This window comes from Cynoglossus semilaevis, chromosome 8 (genome assembly GCF_000523025.1).
Source record: "Cynoglossus semilaevis isolate Cse_v1.0 chromosome 8, Cse_v1.0, whole genome shotgun sequence".
Lineage (NCBI taxonomy): Eukaryota > Metazoa > Chordata > Actinopteri > Pleuronectiformes > Cynoglossidae > Cynoglossus > Cynoglossus semilaevis.
Window position 1 is genome coordinate 11876645 of NC_024314.1, and position 13153 is coordinate 11889797.

The window sequence follows — 13153 nt, forward strand, 5'->3', positions numbered from 1 at the left end:
TCCATACATTCATTGGACAAACTAGTGAAACGTGTGGTGTGTTTTTTTCATGCGTGTGTATGTTAGGGAGGGATAAAGAGAAGATTAAATGGCGTGTTGGACAGAGATGACAGGACGGGTGGCTGAGGGGACAGAGGAGATGACGATGGGTGGAGGAGAGAAGGTGGACGTCCAGGGGGATAGTTTGAAAGCATGCCCATATAAGGAGGAGCTGATAGAATAGTTGTGTGTCTGCCAAATACGCGACGTGACCCATAGTCTATTTACTGGTGAAGGTCAACCTCTGTCTAACTTTACATTAGAGACTTCCCTGCTCGTCTTTATGGCCACGGCCTCACCGTCAGCCAGCTCATCTTCTCTGCTTCCTTTTCCCTGTCAGCCTTTCCACTTCACTGATGAACTCTGCTGATGCCAGAAGAGCAACAGGAAACGTTCACCTGCAGAAAGATGAATGGAGGAGGAAGCTAAAAGCTAAAGTGTAGTATTTACAGCACGTCCATTTATGTAACCTACAGTTTTTAAAGAAAACAATTCTCTTTTGCTAATCTTAATGGTGTTTTTGAAGACATTTTTACTTAACATTTATTTTATTTGCCTTTTTGGTGTCAGTGGAGAAGGCAAACTTAACTACATTTAGTGCTGACTCTGATAATTCTTCACTATTTGTCTAGTGTTTGTGAAGTCTACTGAATTCAGGGTTCAGATTTGATTATGCCTTAGCTAAATTTGAATCTTGTTCTGCGAAAATTGACATTTTTGTATGATTTTTCTTGGTCTTAAATTTGATTTGTGCATCGATTACGTAACACACTAAACTCTTAGCTGTAAATACAACTAACACTGCATCTTCAACTTAAAGAGGTAGCCTATTATCAAAATCGGTGTGTTTTATGTTCCAGTCCAAATGCTTCTCTCCTTTACCTTGTGTTGATCACTCTGTGAATGCCTTTGTGCCTGTGCATCAAAACACATGTAAGGAGCCAGTTCCTGAGCAAATGCTGTATCTCAGCAGGTCATTTTAAATTCATTCAAACCTTTTTTTTTAAAGTGATACATTGAGCCTGGGGTTTTGCAGGTATTTTCACCTAAGTGTTAAATAAATACAGAGAAAGATTTTTATCCCTACGAAGGCTGCAGGCTTTACCAGGAGCTGTATGTGTACCAGGGAACAGGAAGTAACTTATCTGGAGGCTCAGAGACTCATATGAGAGTGTGGAGCAGAGAATTTCATCGTGATTCCCACTGTTGGTAGAAAGTGTTGTGATTAGTAATGCTTTTCCTGCCAGCCACTCTGCCCTAAAGTACCCCACCAGTTATATTTGACAGGCAGAATTAGGTTTAGTTACAGTTAAGAAAAAAAAGTACACGTTCAGATTGTTTATACAGTGTGTGTTTAAGGGTTTCACCCCCCCCCCCCCCCCCCCCCCCCCCCCACACACACACACACACACACACACACACTCAGAAGTATTTGCTTCTTCTCTTTGCCAAACCAAGAGAGAGAGAGAGAGAGACAGTGGAAAAGATCATTTCTGCTGCAGTTCCTCCTTCAGTCAGAGACAATATTTACTAAGCTTTTATCCTTCTTCGCCCTGAGGAACCCAGAGCTGGCATCTGGAGTCACTGGCCGACCTCCAGCCCTGGAATAAGACAAGTGTTTGTATAATTTGTATGTGGCTGAGACAGAGAAAGCGAAACAACAGTCGTCTAAGCCTGTTTTATACAGGAACTTAAGTTCTAAATCTGAACGCCATGAAATCAATCAGGAGGAGGGAGGAGTTAATGAAGTGAGCAAATGTTGGATTTATTATGTTGTGGTTCAGTGAGATGTCACATGATACATTCTCTGGGCTGAGGATCTTCTTTTTCCCACTAGCTCCTGCTCAAAGAATGTCTTGAGCTGGAGCCCACAAATATTTTAGCCCATGTTTATGCTAAATATAGGAGTTAACTACATTTGGACTAAAAACACATGACACATCACAACACACCTTAAAACATATGTTTTTATTATTATTATTATTTTCAATAAAGAGTCCACAATTAATGAAAAATGGAATTTGTGCTTTTAAATAAAATGTTAACATAATGACTTTTAATCATTTGATTTACTTTCAAAGACTGGTTAATGGGAAATTTAACTTTTATTTTAAAATCAAACAGAAATTGAAATGCCGTCCATAGTTTCTCGGACTAAACATTAGTGGCACGACTAACATGAAGCTATTTGTTAGCTTTTGGACATTATACTTTAGCTATTATTGAGCTATTGTCAGGCAATGTTTGCTCTTTCTTGGCTGCCCTTTAACTGCTCTTGCTTTATCTTTGACCAACATTTACTATTTTGGCTAACATCCAAGTCTTGTTAAAGTTTTACCAAAATGTACTGTATGTTGGCTAACCTTTAGCTGATTTAAGCTATGTTTAACATTTTTATTTGTTTTATACTGTGTAGATTTCTGGCTAAACCTTAAATATTATTGACATTTTTCTTTACGTTGTTCACTATTTATATATATAAAAAATACATTTCTACTTTTTTTTCTCTATGTTTTTAGCCAGATTTTTTTCTTTTAGTCTGTGGTATTTGATTTTACTCATTTGGTTTTACCCACCTGTGCTGCTAAGACTCTGCTTTACTATAGAAAAGGTCAAAGGAACAAAAAGAGCATTTTATGAAACTAGATACAGTGTAATGCTCAGATAAAAATCTCCTCAGAGTTCAGTCTCATTATCAGCAGGGTTTTGTTATTGCACCATTTCTCACATTAGTTCCTCCACCAATCACGACCTTTTATCGACCTCATCCAATTGGAAGTTAACATTGAAGCCCTGGCTGTGTTGTTTCTAATTGAGATCAAAGAACGTGTTAAACACAGTAGTGACAACAGGGCCGCTGTTATTGATGAAAGGTGGCGGGATTGCCTATTAAAATTATTTATGGTGTAATAAGAGGCTTTGTTGTTGCCGCATGTTTGGCCTCAGGCTACAGTCATATCATATCTTGTGGCGGGGGGCGGGGGGGGGGGGGATTTAACACAGAGCAACGACTTGAAAGAGTCGACATCTTTTGTCAAAGGTGTTGTTAATAGATCCTCGTGTAGCAATTGTAGCAATCGAGTCGTCTTTAATTTACCTCCCTGTCCTCCCAGTCCTCCCAGTCCTCCCTGTCCTCCCTGTCCTTCCAGTCCCTCCACTCCCCCCAGTCCCCCCCCCCCTCCTGTCCTTCCAGTCCTCCCAGTCCTCCCAGTCCTCCCAGTCCTCCCTGTCCTCCCTGTCCTCCCAGTCCTCCCTGTCCTCCCAGTTCAACCTGACACTGGTGGCAGATAAACCTGATGTTCTAATGCTGCAGGAATTTACTCTCTGACACCAGATGATGCATTAATTCTCTGTATATCCATAAGTGTACAGTGATTAGTGGGCAGCCCACCAGCACTGGCTTAATGACACACACACACACAAACGTGTGTTTACATTGCAGCACTTTAGCTCACGGTGCGGCGCAGGGCTAATGTCTGCTGTCAGTGTGACGACTCTATTTATAAACATCTTCACTTACACATTCCTGATGGAGAAGGAACCTGTGAACGAGGGTCAGGCTTTAACACCTGCCGTCCTGGGCTGTGTTAGTGTAACGTACGTGTGTTGGTGCGACACTCTGATCTGAGCTGTGTAAACTGTTTAATGCACAGAGATGAAAGGCCCCTCCAAAGCCATGTTGGTGGTGTTCCAGTACACACACACACACACACACACACCACATCATTCCCACAGGCTCCTTTATTCTTGGCCGTACATGACTGATTTCCAAACTGTGTCATATTTCTGCTTCACTCCTGCTTTTATCTTCTGAAGCAGGTTCTGGGTCTCGTCTGCCTGCTTGTTCTTGTTGACTCATTTTCTCTGTGCATACACCCACGCCTTAGTTTTTCTTTAACACACACGCACACATACAGAAGTATGATGTAAATTCTGCCCCAATTATTTGATGGTGTCTTTTTTTTTTATTTCCTGCAGCATCTTTCACTTCACTATAGTAACAAAATGCAGTCGTGGTTCAACACAGACAGACAGAATTGAAAATCGATATTCACTCTATTGTTTGTTCACACCTGACACTGCAGGTGTTGTTGTCGCTGTGGTCCGATTTAGGGATGTCCAATAACAGCGGCCAACCGATATTAGCATAATTATGTAATGTCGGTTCTTTGAAAGTGAAACCCCATAACCCCATGCAATGCCTAGGTTTTCCCCAGAGGATGTGACCTAAAAATAGTTTGGACGTGAAAGTGAAATTGTCATGGTGACACAGCACACCACTGCACATAATTAAATGTGTCCTCTGCCTTTAACTGAAACGACTGCATACATCGGTGTCGGTGGGTATTGGAATGGGAAATGAAGTGTTCCTGATTCCTGTTGGAAACTGATTCCAAAATTATATTTTAGATCACAACATTTTTGTGTCATTCCAAGGGATTTTGATCTTTTCTCTTCTCTTCATTCGTGTCTGCAGCCTGACGAGTTGACCAACGCCCTGGAGATCAGTAACATCGTCTTCACCAGCCTCTTCGCTCTGGAGATGTTGCTGAAGATCCTGGTCTACGGGCCTTTTGGCTACATCAAGAATCCCTATAATATCTTTGACGGCATCATTGTCGTCATCAGGTGAGTCTTGGAGAGCACGACTTCCTCAGTTTCAAGAACATCAGTACATGTGGGTGTTTGTGTCTGTGTGTCGTCAGTGTGTGGGAGATCGTGGGTCAGCAGGGCGGAGGTCTGTCGGTGCTCAGGACCTTCAGGCTGATGCGTGTCCTGAAGCTGGTTCGGTTCATGCCAGCGTTGCAGCGTCAGCTGGTGGTGCTGATGAAGACCATGGACAACGTGGCCACCTTCTGCATGCTGCTCATGCTCTTCATCTTCATTTTCAGGTAGGAAAAGTCAGATGAACAGTGTGAAAGTCAGTGGCCCCCTGACTGAGTTATGTCGATGAAACCACAAGGTGTTGAACCAGACTAAATTGATGGAAGAGTTTCTGGTAAATTCTAAACCTTCTTCATCAGCATGCTTCTGTCAGGGTCTGTAGCTCAGTGGTGCTGAGCTGGACAAAAACACCTGCAGGCACACATGTGCAACAACAGAGGACAATAGTCCAGGCATGTGGTATTTAACATTCTAACCATAATAGGTGACGCAATTAAAATGAACTTTATGCTATTTTTATTTTTTTATATAGGTAGTTTTTGTTTGTATTTTTTTAATCTTTAAATTTTAAATTTTACTAGACGGAAATGAATTACATGTAAACAATCATACATGTTATCACTATGGTGCAATGTTGATTTCCACATTTGTATGGAATTCTTTAGCAAAAAAAATGTGTTCATTCGGTTCATTTTAATAACCAAAAATGTGATGTTTATAAGGAAGTCAGGACTGAAATTGTTGAGCAGTTCATCAAAATACTGTGTATAAAGTATTTGTGGAGTAGTTTCTTCAGTGTAATGAAAAAGAAATGGAAACACTGAGTGTTACTGCGTAGGCTGGTGGAGCTCTCCGTGGTGCTGAACTTGAACTTGACCTGGCACTGACAGTGTGTTTACACTTTTTGTTGAAGACTCTGCCTAAATGCATTGTTGGTCAACAGTCAACGAACTGTTCACTGTGATTATTTAATGCGTATATTTTCTCATGTCTTTCATGACTCTTCCATTTGTCCTGCGTCAGTATCCTGGGGATGCATCTCTTTGGCTGTAAGTTTGGCTCGGAGAGAGACGAGGACACTCTGCCGGACAGGAAGAACTTTGACTCCCTCCTCTGGGCCATTGTGACGGTCTTCCAAGTAAGTACAAAATCCTCTTTAATAACCTGTCTTATGGCCAATTCACTGTAGCTGAATTGAAGTGTGGGGAGTTAATAAATATTTAACAGCTTGATGAGCTGGAGGTAAGGAATCTGGTACATCGTTGTTTAATAGAAAAATGCTGAAGTGTCCACAGCAATAGAAGTTGCATAGAAATCACTTTGTCTAATCGTTACAGACCAATACCACTGGTACTGAGAAGATTCTTCCTTCATCAAATCAAATATTCTTCTTCCGTCTTGCGGCCACCTTCTGCTTCACTGTCCGTTCCTTTATTTCCCTCATGGTTATCCTCTCGTCGGTTTCATTTGAAGTAGCTTACATAATGCTTCCTGCATCGTGTCACACGTGGTTAGTGAATCTATGCAGCGTTTGCATTCAATTCCGTGTTAGTTATCACCCCTCATTTCACTCAATTCATTATTGAGTGAAACATCTGATCAGGGATTATGCAGTGTGTCAACACGTCTTTACATTTTCCAATATTGTATAGACCTGTCTGTCAAACGTAAAGCTAAGTCAAAACCTTCTGAGAGAAATTGAGAAAAAAACTATGTATTTATTAAAATTATAAAGCTCTAGACATGACTAGACTTTTTCAGTGCTGGTTCCATCAGGGAATTCCTTATTTTTATTTTAGTTTTTTTTTAAGTTTTGTGTGAACCTTGCACCTTATTGTTATTGCACCTTAATGTTTTTCGTTCAGTATTGTCTATGTCTGTCAGCGCACGGGAAGGCGAGGAACGTAATTTCGATACCTCTGTATGTTCTGTACATGTGAAGGTATTGACAATAAAGCTGACCTTGAACAAAAATCTAAGGGAAGAAATTTGTTGTAAAGGGTTTTTCCTTTAAGTTTGGGTTAAAACTTGATGTTTGCTCTGATTTCAAAATTGTTCATTATTGATGGTTTTTCCAATGCTGATCAAATCTATCAATATGAAACCCAGCTCAAAACCTGACATAGAGATATGAACAAAACCTCATTGGACAGGGGGAAGCTGTTGGACGTTTATTCTGTTTTCTGATGTTGGTGGAATTGGAATCATTTTCTCGTAAACTTTAATGTATTTTTAAGAAACTACTTTTGGAATCAGTGCCTTTACATAGATGTGAGTCAAAGAATCCAACATATCACATGTCTTTCTTCATTTATGTCTCCTCAAATCATCTCAACTCTTCTGTTTTTTACGTTTATTTGCTCCTGGTCTAACCTAAGAAAAAATCTCAGCCCCTTCTCCAACACATTGACAAAAACTTGTTTATGAACACATCATTAAATGACTCTCATACTTTTCCCCTTCCTGCTTTTCTAGATCCTGACTCAGGAGGACTGGAACAAGGTGCTGTACAACGGCATGGCCTCCACCTCCCCCATAGCTGCTCTTTACTTCATCGCGCTCATGACCTTTGGGAATTATGTCCTGTTCAACCTGCTGGTGGCCATCTTGGTGGAGGGTTTCCAGACAGAGGTACTGTGTTCCTTGGTCAAGTGATTTGTGTGTGGGGGGGTTTTATAAGAAAGAATGATGTCTAATGTAGCCAAAGAGCTGCTATACTTTAAATAATTAAGCTGAAATCTAATTTAGGTTCTTGTTTTGCTTCCAGGCCACGACATTAAAAATTCAAACTACACCCATTCGGCACTAATAGATGGATGTTCATGGCCACACATACACAACAAACTACTCTCACACTATTAGCATTAGCATGTCCCTCTGCTGTGAGTTATATGAGGACACACACTCAAACAAACACTTGTTGCAGCCTCTCTCTCTCTCTCTCTCTCTCTCTCTCTCTCTCTCTCTCTTCCTCTTCCTTTTCCTCACTCGTCCTCCTCCACCCACTCTTCCTCTCCGTCTCAGCCTCAGTCATCCTCATTATCACCGTTGCTCTGCTTGTGTGCCAGTTTGTTTAAAGCGCGTCATGAGAAAGGTATGTCTGCTGGACTAGTCCACGTCTCAGTCCACATGCTTTAAAGTTCATTTCTTCTTTTTCCTCTGGCCTTCGTACAAACCGTCTCATGTCGCAGAGCTAAAGTAACAATATGGCAAAATGGAGAAAGAGGAAAATGAATGTAGAGTCTGTTCTCCACCAACAACAGTTAATCATTTGTTTGGTTTTGTAGAGCGCCTCTTCTCAAATGGCCTGCCTGCAGTCCAGATCTGCCAGCTATTAAAAATGTCCAAGGTGTAATGAAGATACAAAACTAAACAAACTTTCCAGAAACAAAGTAAGAATGTTTCAACATAAAAAATCCACCATGTGGTTTAAACAACCTGGGCACAGTGGTAAACACAGTGGTAAACACAGTGGTAAACTTACCTCTGACTGAAACTTTTCAGTGTTTGTGTTTGGCACGAACTGAGGGAAGGAGAGATTTGGAGAGAATAAATCATGAGCATTCACTGTGTCTCTGCTTGTGCTCCCCTCCCTCCTCCTTTGACGTCTTTAAAAAAGTGACAAGACCACATCTTTGATCTGGAATGCTCTTTGGCTCTGTGCCAGAGAGGGAAGAGAAGACGAGACGAGCGGTGGCAGACAGAGGCCGACAGCCTCATAAAATATGGATTAATTGGAATGGGCTTCTCCTGCTTTTGCACTTATCTGCTGTAAAAACACCCAGTGCACTGACTGGTTTCATTCCAGCCACTCCAGGCAGATATCTGCAATAAAAGCAAATGCAGTGAAAAGCCATGCATTTTTCCTGTCCAGGAGCCAACTGGCACAATCAGACACAGTTAGCTACGAGCTGGTGAACGTACTGATGTGTTAAGCAATTATAAAAGCGGGTATCATGGAAAAAAAAATGGAAACATGACATCTGTTTGTCAGGGGGCCAAAAATGTGACACGGAACATTTGGATCATTTGGCAAAGGCTACATTTTCTTACGCACCAATCTACAGAGCAAGGTTAGTCATTGACTCAAGTGTTGACAGTGAATCTCAACTTTAGAGGCAGAAAACCAGATATTAACAGATTTCAGATTTCTAGAATGTACAGATGCTACAGTAAAACCTACACCAAAGAGGTCGGTCAAATGTTTTCAGCCTAGCACAGAACCAAAACAGGACCAAATGGACCACTGGATTTCAAATCTAGCCCAGTCCTGGGTCAGAGAAATCTAAACCTATCTTTGTCCCGTCCTACATTGGACCTTCAGAGGACTAGTGAAATGGGTTGCACAGAATAAGGATTTGCAACATTGGAACTTTATTTACCCTGGGCTAGACATTCAGAGACAACACTATAATTCCATTGGGCTAAATTCTGTCTGAATTTGAATTCAGTGACTCACAATGTGTCCTATATTGGCTCAGACTTGGACTCAGGCCATGATGACCCAGATAGACTGTTGTGTTTGGCCCAGTAGTTGGTAAACTCTTTATTAAACCCTGGGGTTTTTATGTGGAATAAACCAATGGTTTAGTGTCGTAGGACTTGACCACAGCGCTGTCTCGATCTTCTCCGTGACAGTGTCAGTAGCATGTGAATGTGCGACAACAAAACTGAGGTGAAAAGTTTATGGAGTGAATATTCTGTTGTAAACCAGTTTGGAAAGAAGCCCCGGAAATTCAGACTTCATACTTCCTCATGGAAGAAACTGGGGAGAAGAACCTGGGGAGGATTTGTACAAACTGTACCACAAGTTTGCTGGTTTCTTTGTAGAGTTTACTTTTGTTAAGAGTTACAGGGTACACTGAGAAAGATAGAAACACACACACACACCCATGCATACACACACTGTGTGTTAACAGCTGCTGTGTAAGCCCCTCAGGTCTATCAGCCTGTGTTCTGTTCTCCTGTATTACCTGGAGCTGTCGGCCTGCTTCTCCTCTTCTTCTTCTCAACATTACATCTTCTTTTCTCTACATCCCATTTATTTTTAGTCCTCCAAAACTTTGAAGGCGTCAGGGTTGCTAGGTAATGGGGAAGTTAAATGACGTGACGTGAGCGAGGAGGGAGAGTAATAGAAATGGAGAGAGAGAGAGAGAGAAGACTAATGGTTTAGGAACCAGGCTCATATTCACACATTTATCACCAATGTTAATTCCATTGTCCACTCCACAGTCCACTGGTCTAATTCATCCTATGTCTCCTGGCCAGTACAGGAGGTTACCACACGTTTGTGACAATTAAACATCAGTGAAATGTTTCTGTGCTGAGTGATGCGTAGCATCTTTGGATCTTTGACGTTTCTGAATCCTGCAGCGCGTCAGCAAAACAACAACCCAGTGGTCAAAAGTGTGATCCTGCTTCTCTCTCCATCTTACTCACCCTCTGTCCTGATGTCTCATGTAGCTGGTGTACACATGTGCAGCTCTGCACACTGTGATGCAGGACAGTAGCTTCTGTTGCATGTTACACACCCACCAAGTGTTCCAATGAGCTGAATCCTCTTTATTTCTCCTAACCTGCTGCGGTTCCACATCTCACCTCTAGGCCTCTTTTTCCTCCTCTTCATGCCTTTCCTCTGACCCTCTCTTGTATCTCCTGTCCGGCTGATGCCATCAATCTTCCGCCACAGGAAGTGTCCAAGCGGGAGGACTTGCATGCCCAGCCGAGCCTCATTCAGCTGCCTGTAGACTCGGGGGTATGTACTGTACAACTCTGCGGCTCGGCCTCCGCTGCTGACTGTAAATCTGCTAACCCTTTGCACCCATCTGCCCTTCTGCTCTCCCTCAATCTGTTTTTCCCTCATCCTTCCTTTAAGGACAGTTTCTGATGATGTCACACTTCTCTCACTGCAGTAGCCACATCTTGGAGGTTCAATTCCCAAATACATGTCTTTGCTCTAGTTGGCGTCATGTTTTCCTACTTTAGTGGCAACATTTATCTACTGAAAACTCTGAATGAAAACATGAAACAAGCTCTAAGCTGTAAAGAACCACTCACACAAAACGATATCCACTGAGCCGAACAAAAAAATAACCACATTTTTTTATCCCTGCTGCTGCTAACTCATTAGAGTCCGGAAACTGGAAATAAAAGGTCTAATTTATTGTCGTCAAAGACAGCACCAGGTGACTTTATTGCGGGTTTAACAAAAATTAAGTAGCCATTAAACCTTCTGTAGAACTCCATTTGTGTAAAAAAGGAGTGACTTTGTCAGAAAAAAAAACAAGGAGCTTCAATAAAGTGAAAAGTAAATGCATTCTTTGGGAAAAATTAGAAATAGCAGCGTCTGCTACAAATCCCATGGTGCTCTTTAGCCAAACACGTTTAATTACAAGGCATAAAAAAGGAGCCTTTAAGTTAGTGAAAGAAAATGCATCCTGAATGGAGATACAACAATTCAGTTTAGGTGAAAAAAAAAAACAGGAGAAAATAGGAAAAGGAAAAGGCTTAAACTGAAACATACTTTCAATCCAAACTTTTACACCTCACAGAAGGAGCTGGTAAATGTCATTTTATTAATCTGTTTAGATATTTGAATTGTTTGAACAGTTCACTCTTCTGGGGATTTTTTAAGCTTGTTTGAATTACTGTAATTCTCTTGTCTCCTGACTTAGTCTGGGCTAATTTTTTTTTTTTTAATCTAATTCGACATACAGTAAATCTTGACTGCGTAATTTGTAGTAGTAGTAGTAGTAATAGTAACATTAGTAGTGATACTATATGAATATACTGCAGTGTCTTTTGCTTTAATTTTGGCTAACAACCTCAGCTGTATGTGAGCTTATTTATGGCTATATTTTACATTTTCAAATCTTCCAAACTAAATCATTTTCTTATGCACAGTGTCATGTAGGCAGCATTTGACTGTTAGGTGAAATGATCTGACACCTTTTTGAACCGACCAATGTTGTGCCGCCTTCAGGATGTCACATCCTGTCAAACATCTCAGATGTGCTTCCTGCATGCTGCCTTCACTGCTCAGTCTAACCTGAAGTAACGGATTTAATGCACTGACTTTCATAGAGACCACAAAGGCTTTAACATTAGCATCTCCGTGCAGTGAGACTTTATTTTCTTTCCTTTCCTGTCTCTTCTTTGAAAGCAGACTCCACATCAATCCACTGATTGAACGCTCTCACCGTCCGTGCTCTTTTTCTCTCTTTTCTGGCCTCAGGGTAACAACAATGCACAGGTGCTGCCAAAAAACCTCCCTGTCTCGGTCTCTGTTATGTCTGGCTGTAGGATGAGCAGGAGAAAGGAGAGGTTGGGTTGGTGGGTGTAGGTGAAGGTGGAGGGGTTTTGGATGCTTCGGTTCTGGACTAAAGGATGAGAGCTAATCAGCTGTTCTATGACTCAGGCTCTTTGAAGCCATTCCAGGACAGTTAAACTAGTCCTGTGAAGAACATCTGCTTCTAAGTCTTTTCCTCATGTACTTGAATTTTTCTGAGGTGAAAAATTAACCACCATTTTAACAATGAAATCATTTCTATAATAGTGTGTGGCCCAGTTTTACCACAGCGAGCTTGAAGTGGAGTCTGCTGCACCGTGCTGAAAATAATTATCTATCCAAAAACTTATGAAACGGTTGCCTAGGGTGTTTGGTGTATTTATGTTATGTTATGTTATGTTTACATTGTGTATAGGACTGGATTATGTTTGCCAATTTAAATGATGAAAATATCAAAAGCATAATGCTTATTTATACATTATGAAAAAGTATCCAACAAATACCAGACTTTCAGCCAAAAACTGTAAAAATATGGACAAAACATCATGAGTTGGCCTAAAACTAAAACAAAAAAAAAAGCCAAAAATAAGAAGCACCAGTGAGTTTGCAGAACAGTTGTATCACATCCACGTTGAGTATGAAAAGTTAGAGTAGCTCAGGTTTAGCCAAAAAATATGGAACACTGTTACTAAAATACTGTTACTGCAAATTTGTTGGTCAAAGGCAAAATACCTGAAAGAGTGAACTGAGTGAGTGTAAAAATAAACTGCAAAAAATAGTCAACAAAACATGCATTAAATACAAGCCTGGAAATGTACTGCAAATGTTGATTGGTTCATAAACCTGTTTTAACCTTTTATATAAATTGAAAGATTAAAAATGTTTTCTAAGAACTGTTAACACAGCACAGAGTTAGCCACGACCTGAAAAGGCTACAACTGACCAACCAACACCGATCAGGACTGGACACATTAGTAATTAACAGCCCATCAGTGCCGCTGTAGCTGTGGTTGTCACAGGTTTCTAGTCTGATTCTCTGCTGATCAACCTCAAAGGAAACTGTGGCAGGAACCAATCTCACGTGCACGTACACTTTCATGTGCACGTGTCCACACAGGCAGACAATTATCCAGTTTCCTCCTATCACCATCCTCGCTCCGT

At 41.1% G+C, this 13153-nt stretch overlaps 1 protein-coding gene across 1 annotated transcript in view; it reads left to right on the top strand.

The window, feature by feature from the left end:
* The window catches only part of cacna1g (calcium channel, voltage-dependent, T type, alpha 1G subunit), a 193960-nt gene that overhangs the window by 127046 nt on the left and 53761 nt on the right, over positions 1-13153 (top strand). Inside the window, exons 12-15 of the mRNA XM_025057946.1 lie at positions 4517-4668; positions 4746-4931; positions 5728-5842; positions 7180-7335. Coding sequence (XP_024913714.1) covers positions 4517-4668; positions 4746-4931; positions 5728-5842; positions 7180-7335 — 609 coding nt within the window. The remainder of the gene's footprint in view (positions 1-4516; positions 4669-4745; positions 4932-5727; positions 5843-7179; positions 7336-13153) is intronic.